The sequence below is a fragment of the Copadichromis virginalis genome, linkage group LG9 (assembly GCF_057382275.1).
Source record: "Copadichromis virginalis isolate Kocher_CV1m ecotype Utaka linkage group LG9, C_Virginalis_male_GT1.1, whole genome shotgun sequence".
NCBI lineage: Eukaryota > Metazoa > Chordata > Actinopteri > Cichliformes > Cichlidae > Copadichromis > Copadichromis virginalis.
The window spans coordinates 31140809-31153459 of NC_140626.1; the positions used below are offsets into that span (position 1 = coordinate 31140809).

At 40.9% G+C, this 12651-nt stretch overlaps 1 protein-coding gene across 1 annotated transcript; it reads left to right on the forward strand.

Moving 5' to 3' along the window:
- Positions 1-682: 682 nt before the first annotated feature.
- On the forward strand, positions 683-10698 carry LOC146702203 (uncharacterized). The gene is made up of 6 exons (XM_085468949.1): positions 683-944; positions 2818-2923; positions 4315-4911; positions 5921-6517; positions 9329-9898; positions 10451-10698. The coding sequence occupies exons 2-6, from the start codon at positions 2906-2908 to the stop codon at positions 10667-10669; spliced, it is 2001 nt and encodes a 666-aa protein (XP_085325075.1). The 5' UTR covers positions 683-944; positions 2818-2905; the 3' UTR covers positions 10670-10698.
- Positions 10699-12651: the final 1953 nt, after the last annotated feature.

Sequence of the window (12651 nt, forward strand, 5' to 3'; positions counted from 1 at the left end):
CTGAAGCTCTTCATTGGCCAGTTTACAGTGTAGCCACTCAGAAAGTAGAGCAGATGTACTAACAGAGGTTCAGCAAACATTTAACGAAATACACATGATGGGACTTATAGTTGGCTTTTTATGGATTCCAGCTCACTATGGAGTCAGAGGAAATGAAACGACAGAGTTGTGAAGAAAGCCACAAAACATGGGGTTAACTGAACTGGCTATTAACTTCTGTCAGACAGAGATAACGAGTATAATAAGACAAGAAATAAAGGAAACATGGTAAAAAAAAAAGTGGGAGGAAGAAAGGAGGGGACGATGGTTGTATAAAAATTTAAGGAGGGTAGGAGAAATGAGAAGCACAGGAAGGAGTAGGAGAGAGGAGGTGGTCATATCTGGAATAAGATTTGGACATATTGGTTTGATCACTACTATTGGTGACTGTCAAACCTTTGAGTCGCCGAGAAGCTGAATAGGGGGATAATGTTGACGCGCCCGCTGTTCAAAACGTAAGTTTACTGCAAAAGGGTTCAAGAAGTGAAAGTTGTCAGGCCTTATTCCAGTTTTTAAAACAGAGTATACATTGAGGGAGGATTCTGGTGTCGACGTTTCACTCCACACCAGTTGGTGGTGGTAATGCACCATTTTGGTGTTTGACAACCGCCAATAACCAATAGAAAGAAGAAGAAGTCTGTTCCGGGATCACATGCTGGACACAGTTTATGCAGACGGAGTTACCGTTTCATCCCAAGCGAGTAAAATCCTGATTTTGGATGATAAAACAAACTAAACCAACGTTTGGATCGATATCTGCATCGATCTGCCCACCCTTGTCTCCTGGATCGTAGCTGAGATCAGCGTGAACCACGTGGGTCTCTGCTCCCTGATCTGTTTCCTGTGTTTGGAAAGAGTTGCAGCTTCATCGCGGAGTTTCTCTCGGTTTGTGGGCTCATCTAAAGGTAAGCACCGAGCTAACTTTACTGTGAGTTCAGTTCATGTTGAGTTTAGCTCCTGAATGAGGTCTTCTGCTGCTCTCCTCGGTGTCTGTTCACAGTTTATTGTGAACACGTTGAGAGAAGCGTGAGAGAGTGTTTGGAGAAAAACACCAGCTAATCATTAGCTCAGCATGCTGGGAGAAGTTGGAGCAGAAAAGTCTTTTCATTGTCCCTGCAGCTGTTTTTCTGCCTGCACCAAACCTCTACAGCCTCGTTTCTATTTGAAGCGATAACAGGAAATGGATGAGAGCGATCTGCTGCAGTATCAGGGTCACAATAAACTTTATTGTCCAGCTGCTGTGGATGAACACATGAGAGGAAGTGAACTCCTACAAAGTCTCATTTTAATGAGTCTGGCTGCTGTAAAGTGATGCACAGGAAGATGTTAACAAAAACTAATGAAACAGAGATGAAAGTAAACAGTGTTCATATTTGAAAGCACAGAGAATAAAATATATTGTGGTGGTTAATGTGCAGCTCTTGGTGATTTGGTGAAATCATGTTTTTAATCATGTTGTGGATTAAATGTTGGGTTTTATTTCATTTTGTCTACAGAAGTTTTTCCCACCTGTGATCGTTCAGATTGATTTGTTGGGTTGACTTGAATCATGTGAAGGTTTAAAGCTGCACTTCCCCCAAAAAGAATAAAGTATAATCGTGAAGAATGTAAAAATGTCTTCCTGTGTCAAACACAGCTGCAGTCAAAGCAGGAAGGAAAGCACTGAAACCACTGATCAATGACCATGAGTACTGTGGGAAATATAAATGTTGTAATTTAAAATAAGTGCCATATTAATCAAGAGGCGATAGAAGGTTTAAACTGGAAGACATTTAAAGTAGTGTTTTGCTTGTAACTGCATACGTGCCTGCGCAGATTAGAACAGGATGGACTCAGGATGTGTCATATACGATCATGGGGCCTCACAACGAGAAACAGGAAACAGATGGAGGTGAGAGAGTGCTGAAACCGTTAGTGAGGAACAAACACCAATACTATAAAAGGAGTTGCAGACAACTATCGTGCATGTTATGTTATCTGCTTACGCATGAAGGGGCGTGAACCCTGACATGTAAAACTGTGTATCGAAGTGCTTCCTCTTTGAGATCTACTGGACTACGCTGAGGGTGGTGTCGTGTACATCTCCCACATATGTGCTTAATAAATAATTGTTGTTGACTGGACAAGATCTGAGTAATGTTTTTTTGTTCTCAGCCCAACATCAAAGAATCAGGACAGTACCGTTCACAGACAGTTGGGGAATGGCTGCACAGAATCAAACTTTTAGGAATGGTGGAGGTGGTGGGACTGGGGGGCTGAAGGTGTGGAAAGTGTGGGGTGGGGGAGTGACAGGTCTGTCCCTGTTTGTGGAAACCACAGGAGGAGCTGTTCAGGCTGTTGCTGGGTGTGAATTGTTGATGGAGTCTTTAAACTTGTAGTTGCTGTTTTCCAGACTGAAGCAGAGTCGTTAGCTGAAAACTGGTTTTAGAGGTTCATTCAGGACACCTTCTCAGGCTCTTACAGCCTTACCTGTATCATAACAAAGTGTATAAACCCCAATCCACCTTTAACATGGTCCTTCTCCCAAACCTTCAAATAGGACTTTCTGGCCCTGTCATAGTAAAGGGCTGCTTAGAATATTAGAGCCAATGTCACAAAGTTCCTCCTGAAGTATAAGTGAGTGAGAGAGTTTCCTCACTTTGCAGCACAACACGTCTCACAAGATTTCTACAAGCAGTCAGAGTGAAATTTGTACTTTGTGTTGTCAGATGAACATATGAGACACTTTGACTCTTCAGTGCAGTGTGGAGCCTAACAAAGATCTGTTTTGTGTCCCAGCTGATCAGCAGGAGGAGAAGAGTCTGACGGAGCAGCAGAGGAACATTTTCAGCCATCTGGACTCAGCTGAGTCACTACAGAGGAAACAATGAGCTCAACACAGGAGGTGAGGAAAATATCACAGTTTCACCAAATAATCAGTCACGTCTAAAACTCTCATCCTCCCAACCTGTTATATGACTGTGTTGCATATTATGTTGTTTTTTAGAGACCACAGCACATGTTAAAACAAGGAAGGTTTATTCATAAAAAATATTTATTAATCAAATAGACAAAACATTTTTTCATCATCCCCAAAAATACACGTTCATAGCACCACAACAGCAGCCCGATATCAGACAGAAGCTGTCAGCTGAGCTCTGTAGAGTGGGAAATTATTATGAAACTCTTCAAACTCTCTTTACTCTATACTTAAGTACAGATATTAGTGTTAAAAATACTTCAGTAAAAGTATTCATTCAACTTCTTTACTTAAGTAACAGTGAAAAAGTACAGGCTCTGAAATGTAATCAGAGTAAGAAAGTAAAAGTAGCTCCTTGAAGAACATTTTAACCACATGTTTTTATCCAAAGTTAACTGAACCTTGTGCTTTATTAATGTAATAATAAAATAAGATTAGTAAATGAAGTACAAACTATTTATTTCTAATAAAGGTTCTCTGTTTGAATCAGTTAATTAGAAAATGAAGGAAAATAAAACATATGTGTATTTTCTGTTGCCTACACTGTAGAGGGTGACTTTGCCTCTAAACAGGAACATGAGCAGGGAAGAGGTTAAAGTGGGATTGAGCAGGTGGGAACCCTAAAATCAGCTGTAGTGGCTCAGCGTGGGGAAAAGAATCACAGCTCACAATAATTTCTGTTGAGAGCTCCAGTAGATTTTCTTCAAGTACAGGCTGTGATCAGCTGGATGTACACAACTGAATTTTGCTGATGTTTGTTGATAGAAACGCTGCATTTGAAATTACCTGTTTGTTCAGGTGCTGTGCAAAAAAGAAAGAAGAACAACGTCTCACTTTAACTCCTGACTATGACTCACAGTTTTGCGTCTTTCATCTCTTTTTATGTTTCATACCCTGGTGATTAGTACACGATCAGGATTGTCTTTCATGTGTTACTTTTTAGGTTCATATTGGTTTGATGTTTGATGCCCTTAGTGATGAAATGACTCCTCTCAAATTTCTCAAACCAAAAGCAAAAAATCTGTTTTGTAAATACAATGAGTAGAAAGTCCTTTTTTTCTGTGGGGAGTAAAAGTAAGGAAAATAAGGAAAAGATTATTTTAGAGTGTTTGAACAGTCATGAATTATTTTTAACACCAGGTTGGATGTAATGTGTTAGAACTTCCAGCAGGTGGGGATAAGATGCCTTTAAGGTGTTTGGTGCCACACTCCACCTTCAGGTTTAAAACTAGTGTTAATGGAGGGAGTTTGAAGGTTGAGTTTGTTCCACGACTGCATTTCACTCACTGCCTCTGTTTGTATCTCTGTCACTGCAGGACCAACATGGAGCGAGAAGTCAGCGCTCTCAGGAGGCCGACAAACCTCACAGAAGAAAGGGAGAGAAAACATACAGCTGTGACGAGTGTGGGATGGGATTTACTCTGAAGTCTAATCTAAAACATCATCAGATCATCCACACTGGAGAGAAACCGTTCAGCTGTGACTTGTGTGGAAAGACTTTTCCCAGGAAGGATTCCCTAAAAAACCACCAACTCATCCACAGTGGAGTTAAAGCGTACAGCTGTGATCAGTGTGGCAGAGCTTTTACTCAAAGTGGCCACTTACAGAGGCATCTAGTTACCCACTCTGGAATTAAGGCATACAGCTGTGACATCTGTGGGAAAACCTTCAGTCAGATAGGGCACCGAAATACACATCTACGCATTCACACCGGACATGATGTGTACTGCTGTGATCAGTGTGGCAAACGGTTTATAACCAACATGCAGTTACAACGCCACATGTTTACCCACACTGAGGAGAGACCTTATAAATGTGACCTGTGTGAGAAGACTTTTAAATCTCCACATTACCTGAGACGACACCAACAGATCCACACCAGAAAGAGACTCTACAAGCGCAGTTACTGTGAGGTATGTATTTATATTTTTATCTTGTCATTTTAGCCTGACTGTTTGGAACAACTCCGCAAATTAAACTGTGTTAGCATGTTAGCAATTCTACTGCCTGGAAAAGGCTGCATCAAGGCGGCACAGTTAATCTGCCTCAGATTGTTTTGCAGCATGTTTCATAATCTGAAAAAAAAAAACGTGTCACATGTACAGACCCAATATCTGATTTCAACACATGAGGACTTACATGTAAGCTTTAATCTCCAGTTGATCAAATCCCACTGAGCAGTCCTTCCCTTTAAATCTAACCTCTCTTCTTCCTCTCCTGTCCTGTGTGTCTTATCTTTCTCCATCTCTGAGTGAAGTTAGCTCTCTTTCTTTTCTCTCCCTGTGATGTGCAGCAGCTGGACCTTTAGCCAGCAACACACTGTGAGACAAACTGCACACAAACAGTTTGTGTGTTTGCTGATGTTTGTTGATAGAAACGCTGCATTTGAAATTACCTGTTTGTTCAGGTGCTGTGCAAAAAAGAAAGAAGAACAACGTCTCACTTTAACTCCTGACTATGACTCACAGTTTTGCCTCTTTCATCTCTTTTTCTGTTTCATACCCTGGTGATTAGTACACGATCAGGATTGTCTTTCATGTGTTACTTTTCAGGCTCAAATCAGTTTGATGTTTGATGCCTGCAGTGATGAAATAACTCCCCTCAAATTTCTCAAACCAAAAGTAAAAAAGACTGTTTTGAAAATGTAATGAGTAGAAAGTCCTTTTTGTTTGAGGAGTAAAAGTAAAAAAAAAAAGTCAAAAATATTTTAGAGTGTTTGAACAGTCATGAATTATTTTAAAACCAGGTTGGATGTAATGTGTTAGAACTACCAGCAGGTGGGGATAAGAGACCTTTAAGGTGTTTGGTGCCACACTCCACCTTCAGGTTTAAAACTAGTGTTAATGGAGGGAGTTTGAAGGTTGAGTTTGTTCCACGACTGCATTTCACTCACTGCCTCTGTTTGTATCTCTGTCACTGCAGGACCAACATGGAGCGAGAAGTCAGCGCTCTCAGGAGGCCGACAAACCTCACAGAAGAAAGGGAGAGAAAAAACACACCTGTGACGATTGTGGGAAGGATTTTACTGAGAAGGATAAACTGAAGCAGCATCAGGTCATCCACACTGGAGTTAAAGCGTACAGCTGTGACTTGTGTGGAAAGACTTTTCCCAGGAAGGATTCCCTAAAGAGACACCAAGTCATCCACAGTGGAGTTAAAGCGTACACCTGTGATCAGTGTGGCAGAGCTTTTACTGACAGTAGCAACTTAAAGGCTCATCTAGTTACCCACTCTGGAATTAAAGCATACAGCTGTGACATCTGTGGAAAAACTTTCAGCCTGATTGTGAGCAGAAATACACACCTACGCATTCACACCGGACATGATGTGTACTGCTGTGATCAGTGTGGTAAACACTTTACAAGAAACCAGCAGTTACAACAACACATGTTTACCCACACTGAGGAGAGACCTCATAAATGTGACCTGTGTGAGAAGACTTTTAAAGCTCCACGTTACCTGAGACGACACCAACAGAGCCACACCAGAAAGAGACTCTCGAAGCGCAGTTACTGTGAGGTATGTATTTATGTTTTTATCTTGTCATTTTAGCCTGACTGTTTGGAACAACTCTGCTCATTAAACTGTGTTAGCATGTTAACAATTCTACTGCATGAAAAGGCTGCATCTGAGGCGGCACAGTTAATCTGCCTCAGATTGTTTTGCAGCAAGTTTCATAATCTGAAAAAAAGACATAAAATCATATGTACAGACTAGAGATGGACCAATCCGATATTATGTATCGGTATCTGTCTTATACTGACGTAAATTACTGGATCGGATATCGGAGAGAAATAAAAAATGTAATCTGATCCATTAAATATCAAAAAAGCACTTCACAAAACTTGCGACATGGCGTAACTCGGCTCATAACCGTAGCACGTGGCAGCAGTATGCATCACGTGATAAAGTGGTTGTGGCGTGCGGGACCTGTCTGCAGTCTGTTTGAGCATTTGGAGCCTTGCTACCAATCCGGCATTTCATCTCTGAGGAAGTTATCCCCGAGAGAAGTAAAGCAAGTGTGTAAGTTCATCTCTGAATGTTTGTAAAGCATTCCAGCGTTAAGCTTAACAACCGATATATGGAGCGACTGCCTCTTCTCTCTCTCTCCCTCTCCTGCTGCTACTTCAATCATGAAACTGATTAATGATCAGCTGATCGGCTTTTCTGTCGCGAGTCCGTCTCTCTTGTTTGTTTTTGGCCCACTTCGCACCAGAAAGAGGAAACCAGCGGCTGAACAACTGCAGCACGTTTAAGCTTGATAAGCTGTTGTTAGAATTTATTTACGTTCCACACCAGGATCTTTTTCTACGTAGCTGACGCTGGTAACTGTGCAGGGGCTGATCTAGCAAAGTTTAGCCAGGGGGGCCGATAGGGCATTAACAGGGAAAAGGGGGCACAAAGACATATTTTTCTTTCATATTCTCATTTAAAATGTCTAGCTTTTAATAAATAATTATACGAAGCTTACACCCAAAGTTTTAATCTGATGTAAAATGTATAGAAGTTCATTACTGTATATAGTAACTATCAAGTCTAATATACCCTAGTAAGCTATACTACTTTTTCCTTTGGGAAGGTCCCATCTGTGCAGTCTGCAAATCTGTTGAAGATGTTGAATCTATTTAAATGTTCTTGAAAAATAATTGATTTCCTTGCAAGTATCATGAGGTGGAGGGTGGGTGGTTGCCTTTTGTTTTTGTTTTTTTTTGCTGGGAGTTTTAGAGCCCTATTAGTTAGGTTGCTTACTCTTTAAAATACCAGAATAGGGAGGATGGAGTAGGTTTACATTCATTAGATTGGTCAGTATTGCTGAACTATGAAATATTTTGGGTGCAGTGTATTTTTTGCATACAGGTATAACAGAATAGCTTTAGTTTTTTTTTTTTGTTTTTTTTTTTGTTTTTACTTGAGCATGAACTTATACAAAAAGCAGCAAGATATTTAAAAAAACAGCTTTATTGATTAAAAACACACTATATGTCAAGAGATGTTTGTTTTCATATAATTTGATAAGCTTCATGAAATGTGCTAAACGTCTATGTGACTTTTCACCCAATAACCTTGTGATGAATTTATCCAGCTACTGAACCATTTCCTGTTTTTTGAGTACAAATGTAGAAAAGGGAAAGAACCCGTTGCTTTTAGTACACTCTGTACAAAGTGTAGACAGGAAACTGCAGGTTTGCAGAGCATGTTTTTTACAGAAGTGAAACTATAATCTTAAGTGTGTATGTGCTGATTCTGTTGCTCTGAGTGACGTTGTTATTTTTGTACACACACACACACACACACACACACACACACACACAGACATGTATAAATGTACCACGCAGGCAGATCGCAGATTCGCAGATCTCAGAAGTGACTGCCCACGCATGTAAATACGACTGCAGTCTTTGTGTTTTCTAACTCAGGTGTCTTAGCTGAAGAATTACAGGGTGATTTAAAGAAATCCCCTGTCACTATATCAGATTCATATCGACAGATATCCAAATTTATGATATCGGTATCGGACATAACAAAGTGGTATCGTGCCATCTCTAGTACAGACCCAATATCTGATTTCAACACATGAGGACTTACATGTAAGCTTTAATCTCCAGTTGATCAAATCCCACTGAGCAGTCCTTCCCTTTAAATCTAACCTCTCTTCTTCCTCTCCTGTCCTGTGTGTCTTATCTTTCTCCATCTCTGAGTGAAGTTAGCTCTCTTTCTTTTCTCTCCCTGTGATGTGCAGCAGCTGGACCTTTAGCCAGCAATACACTGTGAGACAAACTGCACACAAACAGTTTGTGTGTTTGCTGATGTTTGTTGATAGAAACGCTGCATTTGAAATTACCTGTTTGTTCAGGTGCTGTGCAAAAAAGAAAGAAGAACAACGTCTCACTTTAACTCCTGACTATGACTCACAGTTTTGCCTCTTTCATCTCTTTTTATGTTTCATACCCTGGTGATTAGTACACGATCAGGATTATTTCATGTGTTACTTTTCAGGCTCAAATCAGTTTGAGTTTGAAACCAAAAGTAAAAAGTCTATTTTGAAAATATAATGAGTAGAAAGTCTTTTTTTCTGTGGGGAGTAAAAGTAAGGAAAATAAGGAAAAGATTATTTTAGAGTGTTTGAACAGTCATGAATTATTTTTAACAGCAGGTTGGATGTAATGTGTTAGAACTACCAGCAGGTGGGGATAAGATGCCTTTAAGGTGTTTGGTGCCACACTCCACCTTCAGGTTTAAAACTAGTGTTAATGGAGGGAGTTTGAAGGTTGAGTTTGTTCCACGACTGCATTTCACTCACTGCCTCTGTTTGTATCTCTGTCACTGCAGGACCAACATGGAGCGAGAAGTCAGCGCTCTCAGGAGGCCGACAAACCTCACAGAAGAAAGAGAGAGAAAACATACACCTGTGATGAGTGTGGGAAGGGTTTTATTTCCAAGTGTCACCTGAAACATCATCAGGTCATCCACACTGGAGAGAGACCGTTCAGCTGTGACTTGTGTGGAAAGTCTTTTTCCAGGAAGGATTCCCTAAAAAACCACCAACTCATCCACAGTGGAGTTAAAGCGTACACCTGTGATCAGTGTGGAAGAGCTTTTGCTCAAAGTGGCCACTTACAGAGTCATCTAGTTACCCACTCTGGAATTAAGGCATACAGCTGTGACATCTGTGGGAAAACCTTCAGCCGGTTAGGGAACCGAAATACACACCTACGCATTCACACCAGACATGATGTGTACTGCTGTGATCAATGTGGCAAACAGTTTATAACCAACAAACAGTTCCAACGCCACATGTTTACCCACACTGAGGAGAGACCTTATAAAGCTCCACATTACCCGAGAGTACACCAACAGATCCACACCAGAAAGAGACTCTCCAAGTGCAGTTACTGTGAGGTATGTATTTATATTTTTAACTTGTCATTTTAGCCTGACTGTTTGGAACAATTATGCTCATTAAACTGTCTCAGCTAGGGGTGGGTTTTGATAATCAATTTACTGATTAAAATCAATTCTGGCTTGGATAATGTGACATCAATTCATTAAAATTCTGAATCGATTTTTTTAATATAATTTTATTTTGCTCGACATGCCCGAATCTCAGGTGAAACCTCACAAAATTTTGACAACCACCAAACAGTAAATGAGAGCAGGTACACGGATTCTGCACAAAGACGTAAACACAAAGCGCCGACCCGCAGATCAGAATCAGTGAGATGTCGCCTTTCTCACCCGACAGCACGGACACGGTCGGGGCTGAAGGCTTGCAGCTCACTGATTCTGATGTTTCGTCAATTCTACTACATGAAAAAGCAGCTCTGAGTGATTATTCAGATTTTCATTTCAGTTATGATTTTTGTTTGTTTTTTATTTGCTCTTTATTTCAGGCGATGTTCAGGATAAAAGTGTTGAAGGACTGACTTACACTGTCTTTGTGTCTTTGTTTAGAAGCAGAGCGACACAGATGGATCCAGTTCTCAACCCTGTCATCACTGTGGTGGTGGGAAAGACTTTCGTTGTGACCTTTGTGGAAAAAATTGCAGTCAAGTCAAGTCAAGTAGTCAAGTATTTATTTATTGTCATTGTCAAAGAACAATGAAATTGCGTTTGGGGCTTCCGTACACCCGTAAAAAAAAAACTAAAAAAAAAACAAAAAAAACCCCTTAACCCTTTAGAGCCGATCGGAGCGGGAACGCTCTGTTATGCGTAACTATTTTTAAATCCCAGTAGCTCTGCAACCACGTAAGCTAGCGCAAAATTTTTTTTTGCATATGAAACCGGAGGAGTTGTACTTACATATTGTGCCATCAGCTTGTCCTAGGTCACAGTTTCCTTCCACATAAAGCTTAGCAAAAACTGCATAAAAAGCGCTTGCAGGAACAAAAACATAATATTCCAGAAACACGCTTTGCCGGTCCGATCAGCTGTTCAAAACACTTCCTACGTTGGAATAGACGTCAGCGCGAACTTTTGCATTTCCGCCATTACCTGGCCGAAACCGGAAGTGACGTCATTTTCGCGGAAATGTAGTCTTTTTTGCGATCAGGGCCTCAGGGCCTATACTGCTCTTTTTAAAAGTTATCTTTGACTTTATGACTTTCTGTGTCGTTTCTGGGATGCTTAGGACTCATATTGCACTGCTGGAAATAGTTTATTTTGATGCATATGCTGCTTTTTTGCAAATTTGCACTATAATATTTATTTTCGTTTTTCCTGCAGTGTATAAAAATTGGTGTATTTCAAAAATAAAACTATGAAGACACTCAAAATAAATTTCCTGTGGTGGGAAACTATTTTGTGCAACTTTTTTGTATTTACAGTTTTGAGGGATAAGCCTCTTAAATTTCTCTAACTACAAATATATGTTAAAAAATCAAAAACGATTTTCAATTTTTTTGTAGTTTATTGCACTTTTTTTGCAATTTATGTAATTACTATGCACTTAATGAATACATATTATTAAAATCTGGGCTATAATGGTTGTATTGATATATAGCAACTTGAAATGCTCCCAAAAATGGCTCCACAGTATGTAAAAATATAATATAAGCTCTGGCGGACTTGGTTCTATGGTAGGTCTTAAAGGGTTAAAACCCAAGTGTAAATATTTAACCCAGTGTAACTTCAGTGCAATGAGACAATCCTTAGCAACAACATGAGAACAAGACAGGTAATGTTCATAGGACATTCAGACAAAGAACTGAGAAACATGACAAAATGCAACAATGCAACCCGTTCAATATTATTGTACTGTGAGATATGATGGTTGTCTATTTAAGAAAGAAGGGGAGGGGGGGGGGGGGAAGAGAGAATAAAGATATAATGCACCAATGCAAACCAGTTCAGTGCTATTAAGAAGTTGGATATGGTTATTGTCCGTGAGAGGGGGGCAGAGAGGGGAGGGGGGCAGAATTCAGGAGCCTCACAGCCTGTGGATACAGGCTGTTGGCCAGTCTGGATGTTCTGGCCTGTATAGACCTGTACCTTCTCCCTGAGGGCAGCAGGTGGAAAAGGTGGCGCGCAGGGTGATGTTGGTCCCGCAGGATACTGTGCACCTTCAGACAGCGAGTGGGGAAGATATTACTAATCTCTGGCAGAATTGTTCCAATAATTCTGCCAGCTTCTTTCACCACCCGCTGGAGTGCTTGCTGGTTGGCCTTGGTGCAGCTGGGGAGCCACACTAGAAATCCATGCGTCAGGACGCTGCTGATGGCACAGTTGTAGAAGTTCAACATCAGAGATCTGGGAATGTGTGCGCTCCGTAGTCTCCTCAGGTAGTAGAGGCGCTGTTGGGCCTTCCGTGCAACTGAGGTGATATGGTTGCCCCAGGACAGGTCCTCGGTCACAGTTACCCCCAAGAATTTAAAACTGCTCACCCTCTCCACCGCCTCACTGCCAATGAAGAGAGGCAGATGGTTGTTATGACCCTTCCTCCGGAAATCTACAATGATCTCCTTGGTCTTTTTGGTGTTTAAGACCAAGTTATTGTCGTGGCACCATGACTCTAGTTGTTGCACCTCTGTCCTGTAGTTTGTCTCATCGTTGTTGGATATAAGTCCGAGCACTGTGGTGTCATCGGCAAACTTAACAATGAGATTGGACGCGCAGGAGGAAATACAGTCATGGGTGAAGAGGGTGTATAGCAGAGG

What these genes read in the sequence shown, in the direction of transcription:
- LOC146702203 (XM_085468949.1), top strand. An exon ending in ACAAGCGCAGTTACTGTGAG is followed by an intron (nt 4,912 to 5,920) that starts GTATGTATTTAT and finishes CTGTCACTGCAG; the next exon opens with GACCAACATGGAGCGAGAAG. An exon ending in CGAAGCGCAGTTACTGTGAG is followed by an intron (nt 6,518 to 9,328) that starts GTATGTATTTAT and finishes CTGTCACTGCAG; the next exon opens with GACCAACATGGAGCGAGAAG.